General features: G+C 36.2%; 1 protein-coding gene across 41 annotated transcripts in view; it reads right to left on the bottom strand.

The window, feature by feature from the left end:
* The window catches only part of SNAP91 (synaptosome associated protein 91), a 160,005-nt gene that overhangs the window by 94,346 nt on the left and 38,384 nt on the right, over window positions 1-27,275 (bottom strand). For all 41 annotated transcript variants that reach the window (XM_063637804.1, XM_055274092.2, XM_055274100.2 and 38 more), the window contains exons 3-7: window positions 21,938-22,080; window positions 18,413-18,488; window positions 17,582-17,684; window positions 15,079-15,172; window positions 12,864-12,975 (exon numbers count right to left, since the gene is read on the bottom strand). In XM_063637804.1, coding sequence (XP_063493874.1) covers window positions 12,864-12,975; window positions 15,079-15,172; window positions 17,582-17,684; window positions 18,413-18,488; window positions 21,938-22,080 — 528 coding nt within the window. The remainder of the gene's footprint in view (window positions 1-12,863; window positions 12,976-15,078; window positions 15,173-17,581; window positions 17,685-18,412; window positions 18,489-21,937; window positions 22,081-27,275) is intronic.

Genomic DNA, 27,275 nt, shown 5'->3' with positions numbered 1-27,275 from the left:
TATAGCAATAAAGCATTTGTGAAGATTTATAGCACCAATATTGATTCCAACATTAGGTGTAAAGTATTGGTCATGAAATCCTTGATTAAAATTAACCCACAACATATTCATAAGGTTAACTCCTAGCACTATCAGGTAAACAAATGAAAAAACACACCTGCCTCAAAATTTATCTAATTAGGTGAATATGCCAAAATGTGTGAATTCAAAATGCTAGTCTGAACATCTGGGAGTGGTTCTAATACAATGATGCCCAAACTAAAGTCCCTAAACCACCAGGAACAGCATGACTTTGGCCCTTATTAGGAATGCAAATTCTCAGGCCCCACCTCAGACTTACTGAATTAGAAACTCTGGGTAACAGGTTCAGCAACCTGGGCTTTAACGAGTTCTCCAGATATTCTTGAGGAAAGTCCTTGAACACTGCTTAAAGTACTTTTCCTTGTCTTCTGCAAATGGAACTTTACCATAGTGAGTATGCGCAGGGGAAAGGGATATATCCTTTTTTTTTTTTTTTTTTTTAGAAAAATACTTCTTTAAAGAGTAGTTTTAGGTTTACAACAAAATTAAACAGAAGTTACAGAGATTTCCCATATTATCCCTGATCCTACACATGCACAGCCTCCCCCATTATCAACACCTCCGAAAAGAGTGCCATATTAGTTACAACTGATGAACCTACGTTGAACGTCATTATCACCCCAAGTTCATAGCACACATTACTGTTCACTTCTGGTGTTGTACATTCTATGAGTTTGGACAAATGTATAATGACATGAATCCACCATTTTAGTATCATACAGAGTATTTTCACTGTCCTAAAAATCTGGCCAGGCATGGTGGCTCATGCCTATAATCCCAGTACTGTGGGAGGCTGAGGCAGGAAGATTGCTTGAACCTGGGAGTTTGAGACCAGCTTGGGCAACATAGCAAGCCCCTATGTCTACAAAAAAAAAAAAAAAAATTCAAAAATTAGCCAGGAGTGGTGGTGCCTGTCTGTAATCCCAAGCTACTCGGGAGGCTGGGGCAGGAGAATCACTTGAGCCCAGGAGATCAAGGCTGCAGTGAGCTGTGTTCGTGCCACTGCACTCCAGTCTGGGAGACAGAATGAGACCTCCACTAAACACCAATGATCTTTTTTATTGTCTTCATAGCTTTGCCTTTTGTAGAATGTCAGAGAGCTGAAAACATGCCTTTTCAGACTGGCTTCACTTAGTAATATGCATTTAAGATTCCTTCATGCCTTTTCATGGATTGATAGTGCATTTCCTTTTAGCACAGAATAGTATCTGCATATCTTTGTTGGTGAGGTATCAAAGTTTTTAGCCCATTTTTAATTGGGTTGTTTTATTATTTTTTAGTTCTAAGAGTTCTTTGTATATTTTGGACAACAGTCCTTTATCAGATGTGGTTTTTTCAAATACTATCTTCCAGTGTGTGGCACATCTTACCCTTTTCTTGACACTGTCTTTTTATGGAGCAGAAGTTTTTAATTGTAATAAAGTCCAGCTCATCAATTATTTCTTTCATGGATCACGCCTCTGATGTTGTATCTAAAAAGTCACCACCATATCCAAAGTTATTTAGGTTTTCTCCTACGTTACCTTCTAGGATATTTACAGTTTTGCATTTTACATTTAGGTCTATGATCCATTTTGAGTTAGTATTTGTAAAGGGTATAAGGTCTGTGTCCAGATTAATTTTTTTGGTGTATGAATGTCCAGTTGTTCCAGCACCATTTGTTCAAAAGATTGTCTTTGCTCCTTTATTATAGATCAGGTTATATTAATAGGGGTTGATTTCTGGGCTCTCTATTCTGTTCCACTGATCTATTTGTCTATTCTTTTGCCAATACCACAATATCTTGATTATTGTAGCATTACAGTAGGTTTTAAAGTGGGATAGGTCAGTCCTTCAACTTTGTTCTTCTTCAACAATATTGTGTTGGCTATTCTGGGTCTTTTACCTGATTAGAATCAGTTTGTCAATATCCACAGTTACTTGATGAAATACTGAATACTATTGCAATGAATCTATAGATCATGTGGGAAAGAACTGACATATTCACAATATTGAACCTTCTTATCCATGAACATGGAACATCTCTCCATTTATTAGTTGTTTGATTTCTTTCATAAGAGTTTTATAGTTTTCCTCATATAGATCTCAGAGACATTTTGTTAAGTTTATACCTAAGTATTTCATTTTAGGGAGTGCTGATGTTCATGACATTGTGTTTTTAAATTCAAATTTTGCTCGTTCATTGCTAGTATATCAGAAAGCAACTGACTTTTGTACATTAACTATTTTTTCTTGCAAGTTTGCTATAATTGCTTATTAGTTCCAGAAGTTTTTTTTGTTGATTCTTTTGGATTTTCTACAATAGATGGTCATATAATCTGGGAACAAAGAAGTCTTATTGCTCCATCCCAAATCTGTATACCTTTCATCTCCGTTTCTTGTCTTACTGCGTTAGCTAGAACTTCTAGTATGATGGTGAAAAGCAGTGGTGAGAGGGGACACTTTGCCTTCCTCCTGATCTTACTGGGAAAGCTTCTAGCTTTTTCACCATTAAATATGATGTTAGCTATTAAGTTTTTTGTACATATTCTTTATCAAGTTGATGAAGTTCCCCCTCTATTCCTAGTTCACTGATGATTTTTATCATGAATGGGTGTTGGATTTCATCAAATGTTTTTCTTGTATCTACTGACATGATATGATTTTTCTCTTTTAGCTTATTGATGTGGCAGATTATATTAATTGATTTTCAAATGCTGAACCAGCTTTGCATACCTGGGTAAATCCCCTTGGTCATGGTTTAGAATTCTTTTTGTACATTGTTGGATTTAATTTGCTAATATCTTGTCGAGGATTTTTCAACTATGTTCATGAGAAATATTGGTCTGTAATTTCCTTTTCTTTTTAAATTTTAAATAAAATTTACTGATATTATTTATATATAATATATTACATTCATTTAAGGTGTAGATTTTATGTGTCTTTTTTTTTTTTTTTTTATTATACTTTAGGGTGTTAGGGTACATGTGCACAATGTGCAGGTTTGTTACCTATGTATCCATGTGCCATGTTGATTTCCTGCACCCATTAACTCGTCATTTAGCATTAGATGTATCTCCTAATGCTGTCCCTCCCCCCTCCCCCCACCCCACAACAGTCCCCGGAGCGTGATGTTCCCCTTCCTGTGTCGATGAGTTCTCATTGTTCAATTCCCACCTATGAGTGAGAACATGCGGTGTTTGGTTTTTTGTCCTTGCGATAGTTTACTGAGAATGATGTTTTCCAGTTTCATCCATGTCCCTACAAAGGACATGAACTCATCATTTTTTATGGCTGCATAGTATTCCATGGTGTATATGTGCCACATTTTCTTAATCCAGTCTATCGTTGTTGGACATTTGGGTTGGTTCCAACTCTTTGCTATTGTGAATAGTGCCGCAATAAACATACGTGTGCATGTGTCTTTATAGCAGCATGATTTATAGTCCTTTGGGTATATACCCAGTAATGGGATGGCTGGGTCAAATGGTATTTCTAGTTTATGCAGCCAAAAAACACATGAAGAAATGCTCCTCATCACTGGCCATCAGAGAAATGCAAATCAAAACCACAGTGAGATACCATCTCACACCAGTTAGAATGGCCATCATTAAAAAATCAGGAAACAACAGGTGCTGGAGAGGATGTGGAGAAATAGGAACACTTTTACACTGTTGGTGGGACTGTAAACTAGTTCAACCATTGTGGAAGTCAGTGTGGCGATTCCTCAGGGATTTTATGTGTCTTGACAGTTATATGCAACATCAATTACTGTCACAAGCAAGGTACATGTCAGTCCATTTTCTGCTGCTATCATGGAATACCGCACACTAGATAATTTGTAAAGAAAGATTTATTTGGCTCACAGTTCTTGTGGCTGGAAGTCCAAGATCAAGGGGCTGTATCTAATAAGGGCCTTCTTGCTGCATCATAACATGTCAGAAGGTATCACGTGGTGAGAGAGCGCATGCCTGACAAAAGTCACCTCTTAAAAGTTTCACCTCTTAATACCATCACAATGCCAATTAAATTCCAATATGAGTTTTGGAGGGAGCATTCAAACCATAGCAGTACAGAACATTTTTATTACTCTCAAAAAATTTCTTGTGTCCCTTTGCAGTTCTTTCCTTCCTCCACTCTGAACTATGGGTAACCACTGGTCTCCTTTCTGTCACTGTAAGTTAGTTTGCATTTTCTAAAATTTTATGTAAATAGCCATACATTATGCACTCTCTTTTCTTTGGCTTCCTTGAACCTAATGATTTTAAAATTCATTTATGTTATTAAATAAATGTAACAGTTAATTCCTTTTTATTGTTGAATAGCATTGTATAATATGTATACATCTTATTTTGTTATTATCTATGTACCTATTAATGAATATTTAGTTTCTTCACGGTTTTTCTATTATGAACATTTTTGAACATTCATGTCTAGTCCTTGTATGGATATTGGTTTTTATTTCCCTTGGGTAAGTATACAGGATATGATCCTAGTGGGTCATAAGTTAGGTGTACATTTAACTTTTTAAGTAAAACAGTAAATGTAAAATGTTAAAATCATTTGACGTTTTACCATTTTACATTTCTATCAGATGTGTATAGGAGTTCCAGTTACTGTACATCCTCACTAATACTTGATACCACCAGTAGTTTTAATTTTAGTTGAGTCTAGTAGGTCCAAGAGGTATCTCACTGTGATTTTAGTTTACATTTCCTCAGTAACCGATGACATTGATAATTTTTATATGCTTATTAGCCATTTTATATATTCTTTTGTAAAGTGTCTGTTCAAATCTTTTGTACATTATAAAAATTGAGTTGTCTTCATTACTGAGTTCTTTATATGTTCTTGATAGGTATCCCTAAAACATAAATACATATACTTTCTCCTCTTCTGTGACTTGTATTTTCATTCTTAATGATGTCTTTTGAGGAGCATGAGTAATTTTGATGAAGTCCAACTTGTTAACTTTCTCTTTTATAGTTCGTGATTTCTGTATTTTAATTAAGAAATCTTTGCCTAGTCCTTGTTTTCTTCTAGAAGCTTTTTAGTTTTAACCTTTATATTTAGGCCAATAATTCTTTTGATTTCACTTCTAGGCCTGCTGTGAGGCATATTATCTACTACTGAATAGCAAATTACTCCAAAATTTAGCAGTTAAAGCAACAAATAAATTTCTGGACTCACACAGCTTATAAGTCATGAATTTGGAAGTGGCTTAGCTGGATGATTCTGGCTCAGGACTTCATGAAGTTACTGTCAAACTGCTGGCCATGCCTGTAGCCCTCAGTGGTCTGGGGCCAAAGGTTCTGCTTGTAGGGTGGCTCACTCACATACCTGTTGACAGAAGGTCTGTTTCTTGCTGTATGGAACTCTCTACAAGGCTGTCTGAGTGTCCTCACAACTTTACTGCTGGCTTTCCCTAGAGCAAATGATCTAAGCAAGAACTAGTGAGGAAGAAATCAAGGTGTCTCTTATAACTTAGTGTCAAAGCTTCACACCATTGCTTCAGCTTCATTCTATTCATTAGAAGTGAGTCTCTAAGTCCATCTCACGTTGAAGATGACAGGAGTTAGTTTATACCTTTTTTTTTCTTTGAGGTGAAATCTCCCTTTGTTGCCCAGGCTAGAGTACAGCAGTATAATCTTGGCTCACTGCAACCTCTGCCTCCCAGCTCAAGTGATTCTCCTGCCTTAGCCTCCCTAGTAGTTGGGACTACAGGCATGTGCCACCATGCCTGGCTTTTTTTTTTTTTTTTTCGTATTTTTAGTAGAGATGGGGTTTCACCATGTTGGCCAGGCTGGTCTTGAATTCCTGACCTCAAGTGATTTGCCCACCTCGGCCTCCCAAACTGTTGGGATTACAGGTGTGAGCCACCACGCCCAGCCGATTCATACCTTTTTAGGGGATAAGTATCAAAGAATTTGTAGGCATATTTTGAACAACTAATTGAGATAAAGTTCAAAGTTCATTTTTTCCCATGTGGATATCCAGTTGTTCTACTATAATTTGTCGAAAAGATTTTTTTTTTTACCCCATAGCTGGCATTATGAGTTCTACTTTCTTTTCAGATGAATATTATTCATGGTTATATTTCAAAAGCAAACTGAATTTTTTAAGTCAAGCCTACAGCAAAAGGTTATTAAAAATACATAAATGAAAAATTCAAATCATGGTATTAATTCTAATAATGTACTTTCTGTAGTTTGCATTTTCAATTTGCAATTGCAATAGTTAATACAATCTTCGGACATTAATGTTGGAAGACATCTAAGACGTTAGCTGATTTACCTCAGTTGTTTTATGAATATTGAAGCAGAAGTGTTAGAAGACTAAATGAATGGTTCAGGACATAATACAAGATATAGGCAGATCTGAGAATATTAGCTATTTAATAGCCTGGCTTGGTAATCTAATAGTCAAATTAATTTTTTTTTGAGATGGAGTCTCACTCTTGTTGCCCAGGCTGGAGTGCAGTGGCACAATCTCAGCTCACTGCAACCTCCACCTCCTGGTTCAAGCAATTCTCTTGCCTCAGCCTCTTGAGTAGCTGGGATTACAGGTGCCCACCACCACACCCAGCTAATTTTTGTATTTTTAGTAGAGATGGGGTTTCACCATCTTAGCCAGGCTGGTCTCGAACTCCTGACTTCAAGTGATCCGCCCCCTTTAGCATCCCAAAGTGCTGGGATTACAGGTGTGAGCCATTGTGCCTGGCCACTTTCCTTTTCTTGTAGTGTCTTTGGTTTTGATGTTAAGGTAATGCTGGCCTCATAAAAGGAGTTAAGAAGAATCTTCTCTATTTCTATCTTCTGGAAGAGATTGTAAAGAATTGGTATAATGTCTCACTTAAATGCTTGGTAGAATTCACCAGTAAATCCATGTGGGCCTGATGTTTTTTTGTTTTCAAAGGCTATTAATTATTGACTAAGTATCTTTAATAGATAGAGGCCTATCCAGGTTGTCTATTTCTTCCTGTGTGAGTTCAGATAGATTGTATCTTTCAAGGAGTTGGTCTATTTCATTTGGTTATCAAATTTGTGGGCATACAGCTGTTCATAATATTCTCTTATCTTTTTAATATCCATAAGCTCTGTAGTGGTCTCCCCTCTTTAATTTCTGTTATCAGTAATTTGTGTCCTCTTTTTTTTCTTAGTCTGGCTAGAGACTTATTGATTTTATTGATCTTTTCAAAGAACCAGCTTTTGGTTTCATCATTTTTTTTCTATTTCCTGTTTTCAATTTCATTGATTTATGCTCTAATTCTTATTTATTTTCTTCCATTTACTTTGAATAGTTTTCTTTTTCTTGTTTCCCAAGGTGGAAGCTTAGGTGACTGACTTTAGATCTTTCTTCTTTTCTAGTATATGCATTCAATATTACAAATTTCCCTATAAGCACTGCTTTCAATGCATCCTACACATTTTGATAAGGTGTATTTTCAGTGTCATTTAGTTCAACATATTCCTACATTTCTCTTGAGCTTTCTTCTTTGACCCATGTGTTATTTAGAAGTGTGTTTAATCTCCACCTACTCTGAGATTTTCCAGTTATTTTTATTATTTTTAGTTTAATTCCATTGTGATCTGAGAGCAGATGGTTGTATGATTCCTATTATTTTAAATTTGTCAAGATGTGTTTTATGGTTCAGATTGTGGTCCCTACTGGTGAATGTTCTATGCAAGCTTCAGAAGAATGTGCATTCTGCTGTTTTTAGATCAAGTAGTCTATATAGATGTATGTCTATTATATTTAGTTGATGGTGTTGTTGAGTTCAACTTCATCCCTACTGATTTTCTGCCTGCTGAATCTGTCCATTACTGATAGAGGGGGTTGAAGATCCAACTCTATCAGTAGATTCATCTATTTCTCCTTGCAGTTCTAGCAGTTTTTGCCACACATACTTGTTGATTATCTGCTGTTAGGTGCATATACATTACGGACTATTGCATCTGTTTGAAAAAATTGACCCCTTTATCATTAGAAAATGTCCTTCTTTATCTTTGATAACTGTCCTTGCTTTGAAGTCTGCCATGTCTGGAAATTAATATAACTACTCTTGCTTTATTTTGATTAGTGTTAGCATGGTGTATTTTTCTCCATCTCTCTACTCCTAACTTATGTGTGTCTTTATATTTAAAGTAGATTTTCTATAGACAACATGTAGTTGGGTCTTGTTTTTAGATCTACTCTGGTAATCTCTGTCTTAATGGATGCATTTAGACCACTGAGGTTAAAGTGATTTTTGGTATAGTTGGATTAGTATCTACCATATTTGTTACTATTTTCTATTTGTTGCCTTTGTTCTTTGTTCCTATTTTTGTCTTCCACTCTTTTTCTACCCTTTGTGGTTTAAATGAGCATTTTATAAGATTCCATTTTCTCTCCTTTCTTAGCATATCAATTACACTTCTTTTTTACTTTGTTAGTGGTTGCCATGGAGTTTGCTATGTACACTTATGACTAATCCAAGGCCACTTTCAAATAACACCATAATGCTTCACTGATAGTGTATCTTATAATAACAAAACATCTGAATTCCTCCCTACTATCCCTTGTATTATTGCTGTCATTCATTTCACCTATATATAAGCATATATGTATATACTTGATAAATACATAAACATATATTGTTGCTATTATTATTTTGAACAAACTGTTGTCTGTTAGATCAACTAAGAATAAGGGAAACAAAAGTTTTTATTTTACCTTCAATCATTCTTCTTTTGATATTCTTTCTTTCTTTATGTAGACCCAAGTTTCTGACCCATATAATTTTCCTTCTCCCTACAGAAATTCTTTTAGCATTTTTTGCAATTGCAGATCTACTGGCAATAAATTCTTTCCAGTTGTGTTTGACTGAGAAAGTCTTTATTTCTCTTTCACTTTTAAAGAACTATTTCACAGGGTAAAGAATTCTAGGTTAAGTGGATGTCTCAACACTAAACATTTCACTCCATTCCATTCTTGTTTGCATGGTTTGTGAGGTGAAGTCATACATAATTCTTATTTTTGCTCCTCCACAGACAAGGTGCTTTTTCCCCTCTGGTTCTTTCATGATTTATTTCTTCATCTTTGATTTTCAATAGTTTGAAAATTATATGCCTCAAGGTAGTTTTGGGTGCATTTATTCTACTTGGTGTTCTCTGAGCTTCCTGGATATGTGTGGTTTGATGTCTGACATTAATTTGGGAAAATTCTCTGTCGTTATTATTTCAAATATTTCATTCCTTTCTCTCTTTTCCTTCTGGTATTCCATTATACATATATGACATCTTTTGTTGTTGTCCCACAGTCTTATTCTGTTCTGACATTTGTTTTGTTTTTAGTTGTTTGGGTTGTCCCACAGTCTTATTCTGTTCTGACGTTTTTGTTTTGTTTTTAGTCTTTGTTCTCTTTGCTTTGTAGTTTTGGAGGTTTCTACTGATATATCTGCAACCTTAAAGATTGTTTCCTCAGCCATGTTCTGTTTGCTAATAAGCCCACAGTGGTTTTGCTCTCTAGTACTTCTTTTTAGTTCTTTTTTAGGATTTCCATCTCTCTGCTTACATTGCCTATCTGTTCTTGCATGCTGCCTATTTTATCCATTGGGGCCCTTAGCCTATTAATCATAATTGCTTTAAATTCCCAGTCTGATCATTCCTTCATCCCTGCCATGTCGGGTTCTGATGCTTGCTCTGTCTTTTTGAATGTTTTTCTGTCATTTAGTATGACTTGTAATTTTTTCTTGATAGCTGTACATGATGTACCAAGTAAAAAGAACTGCTGTAAATAGATCTTTATTAACGTAGTGTTAAGGTGCAGGGAGGGGAAGTGTTCCATAGTCCTGTGTTTAGGTCTCACTTTTTTAGTGAGTCTATGGCTCTGGACTGTGAACTTCACAAATGCTTCTTGGCTTTTCCTCTTGGACAAGACAGATGTAGTGGGCTAGAGTTGGGTATTTCTCTTGCCCCAGTCCAGTTAGGCTCTGATAAAATCTCAGCACATCAAGTGAGGCTCCGGTTAAGTAGTTGCTCCTTCTTAAGGACAAGAGTGCTCTGGCATATTTCACAATGGTTCCTTTTCTCCTCCCCATCCTGGAAGCACAAGGAGATTTTTCCCTAATATTTACTATAGGAGCCTAGTTGAGCTCCTGGAGGTAAAACAAAAGTGTGGTGCTCCCTCTGACTGGGTTCCCTTAGAGTTTTTAATTCTCAGACTTGGCCACATTGAGCATCCAACAATTCATCAATTACAGTTCAGATCTTCCTACTTCAACACTAGTTCCTATGGCAGTTTCCACTCATGAGTCTCTGTTCCAGTAATCCATGACTCCTTGTATTTGCCTGTCTCTCCAATCTTGGGGGCAGAGGTTTGCCCTATGTCCTCACCTCTCTTATGGATCCCAGAGGAGCTGTTGATTTTTCAGTCTGTTCAGCTTTGTACTTATTTTTAGGACAGATTGGTGACTTCTAAGCTCCTTCCATGTGGAACTGGAAACTGGAAGTCAGATTTACCTACCCAGACTTTTCAAGGACACTGACTCTAAGCTCATTCTACTACTTGGGGACCCAAAATGTCACTATATGTTTTAGCTATCTAAGTAGAGGCTTTATGGGGATTAAGTTATAAAAGGAAATTAGATCCAGTGAATACACAAGACTATCTGTGGTTATATCCTCAGTTTTCTGAATGCATAGTTTGAGCAGATATACTTTAAAACTAGCAGAATCCACACTGTTTTTCTGATTTCTGCAAAGATACGGGGGTAGAAATTCCATCACATCCTCAGTATGCTCGCATATTTGTTTTATGAAAAGATGTATGTATTTGAGAGGTTAACAGTAGATTATAAACTTAATCAGATGATAACTGCTAATGTGCAGGTTTCCAGATGTATCCTCATTTACCAGAAGAAAGTCAGTACAGCTCCTGGTACCTCGTAGGCAGCTACAGAACTAGGTAATGCTTTTATCTCTATCTCAATAAACAGAAACCATCAGGAGTAGTTTTCTGTCATCTAGCAGAGATGCCATTAAAGCCACACTGTCTTATTTCAGGGATATCAACCTCTTTGGCTGTCATACTCCCATAGGATATCATTTTGATGACATAAGGCTGAATGTATTTAGTGGGCAAGAAATGAAGGTATCTTAGCTGCCTTGATAAGTCACATGCATGTCAAAGTATGGGAGAATCCATGAAAATTCAGAGACCAGCCACCTCAATGAAGTTTCTAAAGGCCCCAAAGTCTGTGCATTTCAGAGAAATCCCTTCCATGTAAAAGAGAAATTTTGTACCTTGCACTCTTTGTAACTAAAAAGAGGCAGAAGTCTGCTAAGCTGCTTTGGTGGCAACATAGAGGACATGTGTATGTGCTGCTCTAAGCAAAGCATCTGGTATAGTGTCACAAATGAGTCAGGCCCAGATTAAGGGAAGACTCTGCAACTTCTCCAAACTGATGCCACGTGGGGCTCTGTTTCAGCAGATCTAAAAGTACTCAAAGTGTGTATAGCAGATTCAAATGCTGTGGAGTGCCTCTGGTACACTCCAATACAGGCCTCCAGTGCTTTGGAGTACAGCTATGTCTTCTTCACACATTAGCTAATCTCCTTTGGAAAAAATGCTCTTGGTTTACTTTTACCTCAGTTTACCTTGGTTTATTTTTACCTACCTTTTACTTTTAGAGACTTAAATTTTGACCAAAGAACATCAAGTGATCATCAGACCTAAGGTGGGTGTTATCTAATGTACCAAATCATAAAGTTGAACAAGTGCAATCATACTCCATTATCAAAAGAAGTAGTCTGTAAGAGATAAGCCTCAAGCAGGTTGTGAATAAGCAGGTAGATTGTATGAACAGATGGTTCATGTTCCCAGTGCATCTACTCTTTTTCTTTCCCATTTCTCCCTCAAATTATACCCATGGACTCTGGGGGAGTTCCCTATCACCAGCTGACTGAGGAAGAAAACATTCAAATTTGGTTTAGAGATGGTTCCTCATGTTGGCACCACCTAGAAGTGAAAAGCTGAATAATATCCCCACAAAGGGATGGCTTGACATAGAAAGAAATCTTCACAGTGAGTCAAATTTCCAGAAATATATCTATCTAATTTTCCACTTCACGGTAAAGGAAAAATGGTAAGACACATTGAACTACACCAAATCATGTGTAGCAACTAACTGTTGGCCTGGATGACAAGGTACCTGAAAAAAATAAAACCGGAGAATTGGTGACAAGGAGGTCTGGAGAAAAGGTGATGGATGGACCTCTCAGAATGGATAGAGAGCATGAGACTATCTTCACCCCATTTGAATAAAAACCAAAGGGCATATCCCACAAAAAGTCTCTAATCAGAGGGCTAAGAGAACTCAATAGGAAGTGGGCATATATCAGAAATGGAGGTTATGAATAAGCTAAACAGCGTAGGCTTCCCATCGCCAAGGCTTATATGCCTATCATCACTGCTGAGTCTTCAGCTGGCCAACACCCTGGATCAACACTGAGCTTTCATCATAACATGATAGTCCAGGGAGACCAGCCATCCACCAAGTAACAGGTTGAGCATTAATTCCTTTTACTAGAGTGGTTAGCACCAATCTGTCTACACTATGATTAGCACCCAGTTATCCTAGATATGGATTTACCATCTCTGCCCATATCATTCTGCCAGTACCACCATCTGTGGACTTACTCACTATCATGGTATTCCACACAATATTGCCCGCCAAGAAGTGAGACAATAGACTCACCCCACAGCATTCATCAATCTTACTGTGTAACCCATCAGCCCGGAAATGTTTCAGTTGTTCCACCTACCAAGTAAGTTAATAACACCATCATTGTAGCAAGCGAAAAGTTTGATAAGATCTTTGAAAAGAAGCATAAATGCTGCATTTATGACACCATTTGTTAGTTCATTTGGATGCACCTAGAAAAACAGAAAAATTTAATATTAGCTGCATATCATCAAGTCTTAATTTTTCTTGAATCACATTGAAATGTCTCAAATGACTACTACGAAATTCATGAATATTCTACAAACATTGGTAATTCATTTAGTAACCCTACCAATATCAAAGATGGACTACATATGTTTTTGCTTCAATTTAAGTCAATGAAGTTAGTCTTATCAATCAAAAGACAGATATATGTGCATATATATATATATATCTTTATATGGATTAATCCATAGATTACTCAAATTTAACTTTTGAACATCTGGTGTTTTGTTACTTTTACTGTTATGCTACATTTCTTCCACTTCTTCTATCTAATAGTTTCTGTGAAAGGATTTAGGCTCCAGGGGCCTGCAGTGACTCAGTGTGGAAGAATAGCATGGGGAATACCTTAGTCAGCCACCTCTAAAATAACTCTAGAGACTCATAACTGTTCACCCATTCCAAACTACTCTAATCGTCAACACAAAGGCGCATAATTTCTCCCCACTCTTCAATCCTTTTCTTTTTCCCTTTATGACTTTGTCTTTCAAGACAGAACCCTTACTAAGGGCAAGGAAAGTAAAGAAAAATAAATGAATAAAAAGAAAATAAAAGCTGAAAGGCAATTTGACAGATATTTAGTGAAGTCCTTATTGTAAAATCTGTTAAAAAATAAGATGGTTTGCTGCTTTCATGAAATTTCACAGGAGTTAGGTGTTGTGATTAGCACCCAATTATAGACTAAACCATACAATCTTAACAGAGATGCTAAGTTACTAAAATTTGAGGAAAATCTTTGTTGTAGGCAACTACCAAAATACAAAAAGGCTGAACAATATGAGTTAAGAATGTCTCCGCATGTTAAAATATTTTATTTCCATGAATCAGATTTCAGATTTCTTTTTTGAGACAGTCTCACTCTGTCGTCTAGACTGGAGTGCAGTGGCATGATCTCAGCTCACTGCTACCTCTGCCTCCCAGGTTCAAGCGATCCTCCCACCTCAGCCTCCCAAGTAGCTAGGATTACAGGCATGCACCACCACAGCTTGCTTTTTTTTTTTTTTTGGTATTTTTAGTAGAGACAGAGTTTCACCATGTTGGCCAGGCTGGTCTCAAACTCCCGACCTTGTCAAGTGATCTGCCCGCTCTGACCTCCCAAAGTTTGGGATTACAGGTGTGAGCCATGCCCAGCCTCAAGATTCTTCAAAATTAATTTTTTTTTATTTTAAGATAACTCTAAATTTACATGCAGGTGTAAGAAGGAATACAGAAAGCTCCCATATACCATTTACCCAGTTTATCCTAATGGTAACATCCTATAAAACTGTAGTACAATATCACAACCAGGACATTGACAATGAAACAATTCACTAATTTATCTAAGATTAAACACAACTCTTTGGTGGATAGTATCATTTAAGCAATCTGCATAAAATGGTTTCTAGGCCAGGCACGGTGGCTCATGCCTGTAATCCCAGAACTTCGGGAGGCCAAGGTGGGCAGATCATGAGGTAAGGAGATTGAGACCACCCTGGCTAGCACGGTGAGACGCCATCTCTACTGAAAATGCAGAAAACTGGCCGGGCATGGTGGTGGGCGCCTGCAGTCCCAGCAGCTCAGGAGGCTGAGGCAGGAGAATGGCGTGAACCCGGGAGGCAGAGCTTGCAGTGAGCGGAGATTGCGCCACTGCACTCCAGCCTGCATGACAGAGCGAGACTCTGTCTCAAAAAAACAAATAAAAAATAAAAAAGGTTTCTAACAGCAGGTCAAGTTATTTAGCTGCCTGAAGGCACATCTTGCAGATACTTCATCCTGTCAAGTACAATAGGAAGCCACTATCCTACGCAGAACATGAAGTTCCAAGAATGTACCATTCATATTTTTCCATGACTTATGTAAACACCTGGTAAACTGCTTAGAAAAATCAGGGGAACCTAAATAATCTTACTGAGCTTAACAGCCTGAACTAAGTATTCATCTAAATGAAGATCTACAGCTGCTTCCCGAGGAAATCTTTGGATTTACCTGTAGCCCATCTTCAAATGAAAGACAATATTGACTGTGTAAGAAACATTTTCTAGTGAGATACGTACATCAAATTCAAGCAGTGCATCAATTTGTCCCTGTAGTATTGGCATACTCTTTAGTAGCTTTTCAGGAGCCATTGTCCTCATTACACCATCGGCCCTACAATGAAAAAAAAAAAAAAAAAGGTACAATTTCACTGGACATGGACAATTCAAGACCATATGCATTGTTCTAAGCTGTTCCCCCACATCGCCCCATTTCCTTATTAATCCTGTGGGATCAATTTGAGATATTACAAGGTTTAGTCATTTCCCCCCCTATCTATTATCTATTCTTATTCCTCCACTGCATAGGCAATGCTTGTTTGTTTTCTATCTGTACTGCCCTTAGGAAGAAAGCAATCCGGTCTGGATAAACGAGGCAAGATGAATTTCTGAATGGATTTTTCTAAATCTATAACAAAGGTAATAGTGTTGAAAAGTATGTTTTCTTCTTCTTTTTTTTTTTTTTTTTTTTGAGACAGTCTCGCTCTGTCACCCAAACTGGAGTGCAATGGCATGATCATAGCTCACTGTAATCTCCAACTCCTGGGCACAAGTGATTCTCCTGCCTCAGCCTCATGAGTAGCTGGAACTACAGATGCATGCCACCATACCCGGTTAATTTTTAAATATTTGTTTTGGTATGGATGGGAGTCTCACTATGCTGCCCAGGCTGGTCTTAAACTCCTGACCTCACACAGTCCTCCTTCCATGATCTATCAAAGTGCTGAGACTATAGCCATGAGCCACTTTGCCCAACCAAAATATAAGCTTTCAAAAAAGCCAGTTTTTTTCCTTTTTTTTTGAGAAAGAGAAAACATGTCTTTGAAGTTATAAAACCTATATGACTTGGAGTACAGGGTTTATGCTATTAACCATCAAGGGAAGAAAGATGCATGCTGATAAGAACACTTTTCCCAAACAAAGGTAAGAGTTTAGCTACAGAAGATGAGACTGAAGGTTAATGCTGATGTCGAAGGGTGCACTGCACCCTGTCTCCACCTTCAGGTCTCTTAGGAAGCCCTTGTATCCAGTGATGGTGATGGTTGAGGAGCAGCAGTATTGTAATAGTTGAAGAAAATACCCAGATGATGTGGACATGCTGATCATGGCAACTTTCAGGGTCTCTCCCAGACCAACAGTGGAGAAAGCAACCCAAAGTGTCCATATGTGTTCATACAGGGGTGCAGAAGTTTCTAGGAAGGCCATGGACCTACTGCAGAGGTCACAGTGCAGCTGGGAACATCAGCAATGGTTGCACGGTGCCATGTAAGAAGTTAGAGGAAGGCATATGAACTAGAATCATCTCTCGTGAGAAGAGGGTGAAGGAAAACACCTACTTTTATAAAGTATTCATCTACAATAAATTATTTTGAATAGGCAAGTTGATGTTTTTCGCCACCATGGTAAAAAAGTAGCCCAAAACTAAGGTCAGGTTAGCCATTGCAAAAATAAAGTTACATCTTTTTGTGTGGATTCTTGAGACTAAAGTATTAAAGCTGCTACATAGTACCTTGCCATTATTTCAAACGAGGAACAGATATAAGATATGCACAAATGTGTGGCTGAACGCCTCTGACTAGATTTATACATCTATTTAGAGGGAAATAAATGGTAATTACAGATAAAATTCAAGTGTTTCTGTTTCAATGAGGTTTGCTTAATTGGTAGTATTAACAATTAGTTTGATTATGGTGTGTGTTTATGTATGTGTTTTCTAGGATAATACATCTCTCAAAAACAGATAAAAGTTCAGATTCACCTCAATCAAAAAAAATTTATATAGCTATTTTCTATTTTCCATCTTTTTTTTTTTTTGACACAGGGTCTTAGAGACAGGGTTGCCCAGGCTGGAGTGCAGTGGCATGAACATAGCTCACTGTAGCCTCAGTCTCCCAGGATCAAGCAATCCTCCTGCCTTAGCCCCCCAAACAGATGGGACTACAGGCACACACCACCATGCCTGACTACTTTGTTTGATTTTTAGTAGAGAGAAAGTCTCACTACATTGCCCAGGCTGGTCTTTAACTCCCACATTGCCCAGGCTGTTCTTTAACTCCTGAGCTCAAATGATCCTCCCAGTTTGGCCTCCCAAAGTACTGGTCTTATAGGTATCACTGTGCCAGGCCAAACAGCTATTGTCATCTACAGCCACTATACTTTTAAGAGAATCTTGTCTCAATTCCCTCCTTCTTAAATTATTGAAAGGTATATACATGTTTAAAAATTTTGAGTTTTTAACAAATAAGATGTTATATAATTTGTCCTGGGATTAGAGAGAAGAAAAAAATGTTATAGCATATAAACTGAGAAGCAAATCAGATTTTTCTGCATGAAGATATAAACAAAATAATACATATTGCAACTTCAAGGCTAACTTCTACAATATTATTGAGTTTCTTTTTTTAGGTTATTGTAAACTGAGCCTTCAAGAAAATTAGCTGGCATTTAAGCTTAGTTAAAATAAATCAAGTATGCCTCAAGGACTTATTCTCCTCTAATAAATATAAGAAAGACAAAAACATACCCTTTCTTCACCCTGGCAAAATCAAAGGCCATCTGTCTGTAAGAAAAAGCCTTTTCATTCAAATATCTACTATAGCGCCTTATGAAGGTAGACATATCATAACCTGGGGGAGGGGAAAGAAGAAATAAAACTAATTAATAAAATACCTTCAACTGTGCTTTGCATAGTACTATTTTTTTTAACTCTCTAAACGGTGATAGTCCTAGGATAGGGTCAATAACTGTATCAGATACATCTCATTTAAAATCCTGCTTCTAGGCAAAAATACTTTTGACATGAGGCATTCCAGATTCTTCAATTACTTATTCCACCATTCTAGTACAGAATATGTTTTTAAATTTTCCTTGAATTGTTGTTCATTTTTCAAATAATAGCCAGTTTCGGACTTAATTCATGCAGCCATCTGATAATGTTCCATTTGCTTGATGTGCTTGCTTTATACACAACAGATAAACATGAATATGATAAATGAACAAATGAATGCAGTTCAAACCCTATTAATCCACACCAAAAATTTCTTTAAGACTGGAATCTTTTTTTAATTGAGAAGACATCTTTTATTTCATTGTCTCCTATACCTTCATAAAAAACAACTGTGGGTCTAGCACACCCACTGTTACTTTTTAAGGTAAACATGCCCAAAATAAACTTAATATATATTTTATATGCTGAGTTGTCTATAATTAAATATTTTAAAGCTATATTTAAATATAATTATTTTTACATTCCTAAATATTCAATGAAGCTATCAGTTGCAATGATTTTGGATTAATAGCCTCACTTCAAAAATCAAAGCATTGGCAAAAAATTATAAAATACAAATATTCTCACCATGAGATCCACTTTTGTCCAAAAAATTGCTGAGATTGAATAGTGTATTTCTAGAAGCCAAATATTGAATAAATCTCTGAAAAACAAAAATTAGAATTAAACACACATTCTTAAATTATACTTTTAAACAATTTCTGATACTAAAGGGATTTTTTTTAACAAATTCTCATTGTGATCTCTTTTACTCAGTTATAAAGTTTCCTAGAATGCTGAATTTCTCTGAGGCGAAAAAAAGCTTTCTGAATTAGAATTAAATTGTATGATCTTTCATTTCTGCACATAATGGAAATACTACAATTTATTAGGATTCAGTAGGCATCCTACATAAAATTGGTAACTTTAATTTTATCAGTATTTTCCAAAATAAATATCTTATGAATGCAATTTTCACTCAAAGATTCAAAGGAATCTTTCCTATGGGAAAAATAATTTTATTGTTCCTTCTCCTAACATTTTTGCTTAAAAATAGGTTTACATGGTATATCCATTTTTTGAACCTATAATTTTAACACAGGCATATCTCATTTTATTGAGCTTCTTTTTTATTGCGCTTTTTGCAAACTGAAGATTTGTGGCAACTCAGGGATGAGCCAGTCTATCAGCGCTCACTTTGTGTCACATTTTGGTAATTCTCACAATAGTTCAAACTTTTTCATTATTATTATATTTGTTTTGGTGACCTGTCATCAGTGATCTTTGATGTTACTAATGTACTTGTTTTAAGGTGCCATGAAGTGTGCCCATAAATGATGGCAAACTTAATCAGTAAATGTTGCGTATGTTCTGACTGCACCACCACTGGTTGTTCCCCTGACTTCCTTCCTCTCCTCAGGCCTCCCTATTCCCTGAGACACAACAATATTGCAATTAAGCCAACTAATAACCCTACAATGACCTCTAGATATTCAAATAAAAGGAAGAGTCACACATCTCTAAGTCAAGAGCTAGAAGTGATTAAGCTTAATGAGAGTGGCATGTCGAAAGCTGAGAAAGGCCGAAAGCCAGCTCTCTTGTGCCAGTTAGTCAAGTTGTAAATATAAAGGAAAAGTCTTGAAGAAAATTAAAAGTGCTCCTTTAGTGAACACACAAATGATAGGAAAGTGAAATAGCTTTCTTGCTAATATGGAGAATGTTTGAGTGGTCTGGATAAAAAATCAAACCAGCTACAACATTCCCTTAAGCCAAAGCCTAATTCAGAGCAAAGCCTCAACTTTTTTCAATTCTAGGAGGGCTGAGAGAGGTAAGGAACCTGCAGAATAAAAGTTTGATGCTAGCAGAGGTTAGTTCATGAGGTTTAAGGAAAGAAGCCATCTCCACATTATAAAAGTACAAGGTGAAGCAGGAAGTGCTGATGAAGAAGCTGCAGCAAGTTATCCAGAAGATCTAGCTGAGATAATTCATGAAGGTGGCTACACGAAACAGATTTTCAATGTAGACAAAGCAGCCTTCAACTGAAAGAAGATGCCATCTAGAACTTTCTTATCTAGAAAGGAGAACACAGTACCTGACTTCAAAACTTCAAAGGACAGCCTGACCCTCTTGTTAGGGGCTAATGCAGCTGACAACATGAAGTGAAGGTCAATGCTCATTTATCATTCTGAAAATCTAGGGCCCTTAAGAATTACACTACCATCAGAGTGAACAGGCAACCTATAGAATGGGAGAAAATTTTTGAATTTGAAAATGATGAGTTCATGTCCTTTGTAGGGACAGGAATGAAACTGGAAAACATCATTCTCAGTAAACTATTGCAAGGACAAAAAACCAAACACCTCATGTTCTCACTCACAGGTGGGAATTGAACAATGAGAACTCATGGACACAGGAAGGGGAACATCACACTCTGGGGACTGTTGTGGAGTGGGGGGAGGGGGGAGGGACAGCATTAGGAGATACATCTAATGCTAAATGACGTGTTAATGGGTGCAGCAAACCAACATGGCACATGGCTACATATGTAACAAACCTGCACATTGTGCACATGTACCCTAAAACCTAAAGTATAATAATAAAATAAAATAAAATAAAATAAAAGGAAAAAGAAAACAAACAAACAAACAAAAGAATTACACTAGACCTACTCTGGGTGTGCTCTATAAATGGAACAACAAAGCCTGGATGACAGCACATCTGTTTATAGTATGGTTTACTGAATATTTGAAGCCCACTGTTGAGACTTACTGCTCAGAAAAAAAGATTCCTTTCAAAATATTATTGCTCATTGACATGCACCTTGTCACCATAAGAGCTCTGATGGAGATGCACAAAGAGATGCATGTTGTTTTCATGACTGCTAACACAACATTCATTGTGAAGCCCATGGATCAAGGAGTAATTTTTACTTCCAAGTCTTGTTATTTAAGAAATACATTTTGTAAGGCTATAGCTACCATAGATAGTGATTCCTCTGTGGATGTGGGCAAAGTAAATTGAAAACCTTCTAGAAAAGATTCACCATTCTAGATGCCATTAAAAACATTTGTGATTCATGGGAGGACATACAGATACCAACATTAGCAGGAATCTGGAAGAAGAGCATTTCAGCCCCTGTGGATGACTTTGAGGGATTCAAGACCAGCAGAGGAAGTAACTGCAGATGTGTGGGAAAATAGCAAGGGAACTAGAATTGGACATGGAGCCTGAAGATGGGACTGAATTGCTATAATCTCATGATAAAACTTGAATGGATGAGGAGTTGCTTCTTAAGGATGAGAAAGAAAGCAGTTTCTTGAGATAAAATCTCCTCCTGGTAAAGATACTATGAACATTGTTGAAATAACAACAAAGGATATAGAAATTACATAAACAGCTGATAAAGCAGCAGCGAGGTTTGAGAGGATTGACTCCAATTTTGAAAGAAGTTCTGCTGTAGATAAAATGCTTTCAAAGAGCATTGAATGCTACAGAGAAATCTTTTGTAAAAGGAAGAGTCAACTGATGTGGCAAACTTCACTACTGTCTTATTTTAAGAGACTTCTGCAGTTACTTCAGCCTTCGGCAACCACCATCCTCATCAGTCAGCAGCCATCAACATCAGGGTAAGACCTTCTAACAGCACAGATTACAACTCACTGAAGACTCAGATGATCATTTGATAATCATTTTTTAGCAATAAAGGATTTTTAAATCAAGATATGTACTTTTTTTAGACATATACTATTGCATACTTAATAGAGTACACTATAAGTGTAAATGTAATTTTACATGCACTGGGAAACCAAAACATTTGTGTGACTCGCTTTATTACAATATTAGCTTTTTTTTTGCAGTGGTCTGGAATCAAACCTGCAATATCTCTGAGGTGTACCTATACCTCATATCTCTAAGACAAGGTCTAACTTAAAGTTTATTTTTTGTTAAATAGCTAAGGAGAAGATTAAACTTGTATTCTAGATGATCCGGAACTGTGTATTTCCTTTTCTTTTCCTCGTAATTAGTGAAAATTCAAAGAGCCTTAAATCATCACCATGCTCTTCCTAGAAGCCTCCTTCCTCCATCAAAAAAAGAAAAGTTTACTTAGTTTACCTCATTTCCATGCACCATGAGATGATGTGTTGTCACTAAAGCCTTAAACACAACCACCCAGCTACTGTTTGTTGCCCGCTCAAAGAGAGTGTCGGCCATCTGAGGAATATTAACATTGGTCTCGTTGGTAGCTTGGATCAAATCTATGAAAATAGAAGATATTAATCAATGATATTAACAATTACATACAAAAATTTATTTCAAACTTGGAACATATAAACCTGTTTACTAATATATGACCTTAAAAGTACTTTGATAATAGCTGATAACAAAATTTAAAAAATTGAACTGTAATATTTTACCCATGGACACGTACATATATTATTTACCCAATATATTTATTTATTCTTGAGTATATTTTGCTACTTAATTTTCTTCTGTATTCTCTTCTGAATTTACCTGTTTGCTGGTACTTATGCCACTTTTAAAATTATAAACTCCAGGAAGGCTAAGCCTCATGTATTTAATCTTCTTTGTTACTGCTATAAGCACAATGTCTCAAATGTGGGCACTTATTCTATACGCCATTTGAAGGCAATAACATAAATGTACTCTTCAAACTTAATAGCTAAAAGCATATCTCATTTGGATTTGAACTTTGAAAGGTGCTAGTAAATACACTTGTCACATGAGTGGCAGGATGAGGTCAAATACTAAAAGAGAAAAGAATTCTATACACATGTAAGCTTTTGTAGAACAACATGCGTGCATTAAATTACTATAATTTGACCTGAGTTTGTAAGAGGGTAAACCTTTATAATACATTCACTGTTCACATCTATTAGTAAGAGTTCAGGTGTATTTTTTTTTTAAATTATCTACTGGCCAATAGGGAGTGCCCAGCATTCAGAAAAGCAGTTAATGCTGTCAAAGAGTTAGCTGGGACAACCGAAGATCATGTGCTAAGGAACAGAAGCTAAGCCACAGCGGGACAGTACAGACTTAAGTACTTCCAACAGTACAGGATGACCTCTTCAGGACAGCAGACACTGCATGACTTCTGTTAACAGTCTACACTTATCTTGCAGAGACCTGCATGTGATACCCAGTTCCTAGGCAATCCCATGCAACAAACATGCACTTGCAACAAAAATGCACATGTATTCTTCTTACTCCAAATCCACACTCAGTAATCATTAAACTATACATTTTATGCATTGCATTTCTCTTCACAATAAATGTTTTTAAAAATTGATATTCTATCACTGAAAAATATCTAAACTCCTTAAACTAAAGGATATCAATAATTGTTCGGAATTATAAGTTGATGAAGGCAGGCTTCTTTCTTAATTTATACTGATTTTAAATTTCTGTCATCATCCCCTTCCCATCAACACCCTTCTCTCAATATTTTCCTTTATTGGACTTTTACTCATCCTTCAGGAAATCTTTCCTGGTCCCTTTCAAATGCAGTCCCATGTGGCCTTCCTGTGCTTTAAAACGTGAGGCACTTTGTTCCTGCTGGGTGTTCAAAATAGATGTATATTTGTCATAATTTTACCATATCACAGCTCCTTAAAAGTGGTAATGTCTGTTTCACATATGGCACTTTGCAGAGCACTGTGTACAATATTTATTGAGCAAAATGTATAAAAGACATACTTTAGCTAAAATAATCTAATGAGTCAACATTTGGAAGGTGTAAATAACTCAGTGAACCAATATCTTCCAAATGACTAGCGCATAATGTTACAAAATAATGCATGGGTAAAAAATGCATTCAAAGTACAATATAGACCAATGCATTTAAATGTAACAGAAGATAAAAAGTTCACTGATATAGTTTCAGAGTCAAGGTTGCAATTTAAACTTAAGAAACCACAACTTGGAGAATTGTAGTGTAGTATCAAAGAATATTCACAGTTTTCTGAAAAGGTTATTAAAATAGTTCTCATTTTTCTAACTGAATATCTTTATGAGGCCAGATTTTCTTCACACACTCTAACTAAAATAATATATGCAAACAGGTTGATTACAGAAGCAGATATAAATGCTGGTCTTTTATTGAGCCAGAAATTAAAAAGATTTATAAAAATGTAAAATGATAATACTCTTTTCACTGCTTTTTTTTGAAAACAATCATTTCCCCTAAAAGTATTATTGTATTAACATGTTTATAGGTAACATGTTAACAGATTTATTATTGTTATTTAAAAGTGAATAAAAAAACTGTCCCAGTTGTAATTTTTATTTTTATATTTGTATATTTTTTTATTATACTTTAAGTTCTAGGGTACATGTGCACAACGTGCAGGCTTGTTACATACGTATACATGTGCCATGTTGGTGTGCTGCAACCATTAACTCGTCATTTACATTAGGTATATGCATGGGCAAAGACTTCATGTCTAAAACACCAAAAGCAATGGCAACAAAAGCCAAAATTGACAAATGGGATCTAATTAAACTAAAGAGCTTCTGCACAGCAAAAGAAACTACCATCAGAGTGGACAGGCAACCACAGAATGGGAGAAAATTTTTGCAATCTACTCATCTGACAAAGGGCTAATATCCAGAATCTACCAAGAACTCAAACAAATTTATAAGAAAAAAACAAACAACCCCATAACAAGTGAGTGAAGGATATGAACAGACACTTCTCAAAAGAAGACATTTATGCAGCCAACAGACACATGAAAAAATGCTCATCATCACTGGTCATCAGAGAAATGCAAATCAAAACCACAATGAGATACTATCTCACACCAGTCAGAATGGCGATCATTAAAAAGTCAGGAAACAACAGGTGCTGGAGAGGATGTGGAGAAATAGGAACACTTTTACACTGTTGGTGGGACTGTAAACTAGTTCAACCATTGTGGAAGACAGGGTGGTGATTTCTCAAGGATCTGGAACTAGAAATACCATTTGACCCAGCCATCCCATTACTGGGTATATACCCAAAGGATTATAAATCATGCTGCTATAAAGACACATGCACATGTATGTTTATTGCAGCACTATTCACAATAGCAAAGACTTGGAACCAACCCAAATATCCATCAATGATAGACTGGATTAAGAAAATGTGGCACATATACCCCATGGAATACTATGCAGCCATAAAAAATGATGAGTTCATGTCCTTTGTAGGGACATGGATGAAGCTGGAAACCATCATTCTCAGCAAACTATTGCAAGGAGAAAAAGCCAAACACCGCATGTTTTCACTCATAGGTGGGAATTGAACAATGAGAACACTTGGACACAGGAAGGGGAACATCACACACTGGGGCCTGTTGTGGGGTCAGGGGAAGGGGGAGGGATGGCATTAGGAGATATACCTAATGTAAATGATGAGTAATTTTTAATATAGTAAATATCTCACATACGTAAAAGCTTTTTCAGTTCCTTACTAATTTAAGAGTACGAAAGAGTCTTGAGACCAGTCTGAGAGCAACTATTCTTCATCTACAGACACTCCTTGACTTATTGTGGGTAACATCTTATACACCCACTGTGAGTTAAAAATATTATTAAGTTGAAAATGCACTTAACACACCAATCCTACTGGACATCATAGCTTAGCTTAGCCTACCTTAAATGTGCTCAGAACACTGACATTAGCGTATAGTTGGGTAAAGTCATCAAACACAAAGCCTATTTTATAATAAAGTGTTGAATATGTCATGTAATTTATTGAATACTGTACTGAACGTGAAAAACAGAATTGTTTCACATCATTGTAAAGCTGAAAACTCAGAGGTCGAACCATCATGGGTCAGGGCCATCTGTATACCTAGAAAGAGAATTGCTAGGTTGTAGGGTATGCACATATTGAACTTTAAAGTGTTTTTCCATAGTGATTGCTCCAAGTGCTCTCATAAGTAGTTATTATATAACTTTCCACTGCTCTACTCTCTCACCAAAAAGACAATTTTCATTTAACGAATTTAAAAAATAAACAAAGTATAGATATAAACACACAGAAAAAAATTCTTAAAAATTGTGAGACCTAAATGCTATGTATACGTCATGTATCAGTTTCTTAGAATTCTAAGTTTTATTTGAACTTAGGAAGACATATCTGGTATCTTTTTGGTAGTTTATAAAACAGCTTTATTGAAATATAGTTGACATTAGAATTGCACATATGTAAAGTGTACTATTTGATAAGTTTTGACCAAACTATACACTCATAAAACCATCACCAAAAATAAGATAATGAACATATCCATCACCTCCAATGGTTTCCCCATACCCTTTAAAAATTCCTCTTTCTCTTCTCCTGCTGTCCCTTAGCAACCACCAATTTGCTTTCAGTCAATATAAATTAGTTTGCATAGTCTAAATCTTATGTGAAGGGAATAAAACTTTTTTCTTGAGAGGGAATGTCTGGATTCTTTCAGTTAGCTAATTACTTTGAGATTTATCCATGTTATCAAATATATCAATAATTCATTCCTTTTTATTGTGGAGGTATTCCATTATATGAACATACAAAAATTATTTATTCATTCACCTGTTGATGAACAATTAAGGGTGATTCCAGTTTTTGGAGATTACAAATAAAGCTGCTATGAACATTTACATATATCTATTTATATGGACATATGCCTTCATTTCTCTTGGGCAATTTTCTAGAAGTAGAATAATTGAGTCATTTTTAAGTAAACATTTAATTTTAGGGAACTGCTTTCAGAAAGCTGTTTTTCAAACTACCAAAAAGATACCAGATATATCTTCCCAAGTTCAAATATTTAATTTTAGGAAACTACTTTCTTGCCTGATGCATTTCTACCATGTTACATGACCACCAGCAGTGTATGAGCATTCTAGTTGCTCTACATCTCTGCCAAGACTTGATATGGTCTTTTTTTTTTTTTTTTTCCTATTCTAACAGGTATGTTGTGGTATCTCTCGGTGGTTTTTCTTTGCATTTCCCTAATGACTACAATGGCATTAAACATTTATGTCATGAGCTTTTCATTTGTTTATTTGCCATTGGTATACATTCTTTTCCTAATTTTATTGGATTATTTTATTATTGAGTTATTCTGGATCAAGTCCTCTATCATACATGTGACTTGCAAATATTTCCTCTAAGTCTATGGCTTCCCTTTTCATTTTCATAACAGTGTCTTTGAAAGAACAGAAGTTTTTAATTATGATGAAGTCCTATTTATGGAGGCTTTCTTTTAAGAAATCTTTGCTTAATCCAAGGTCACAAAGATTTTCTACATTTCTTCTACACATTTTATAGTTTTAGGGTTGTACGTAGGCTTAGGTCAATAATACATTGTTAGTTTTTATAAATGGCATGAGGTATGGATGTTTCGTTTTTCTGCATATGGATATCAAATTGTTCCAACACCATTTGCTGAAAAAAATTATTCTT

This window comes from Symphalangus syndactylus, chromosome 4 (genome assembly GCF_028878055.3).
Source record: "Symphalangus syndactylus isolate Jambi chromosome 4, NHGRI_mSymSyn1-v2.1_pri, whole genome shotgun sequence".
In the NCBI taxonomy this organism is placed as follows: Eukaryota; Metazoa; Chordata; class Mammalia; order Primates; family Hylobatidae; genus Symphalangus; species Symphalangus syndactylus.
The sequence above is the reverse complement of the archived record's forward strand: the minus strand, read 5'-3'. Positions and strand labels throughout refer to the sequence as shown.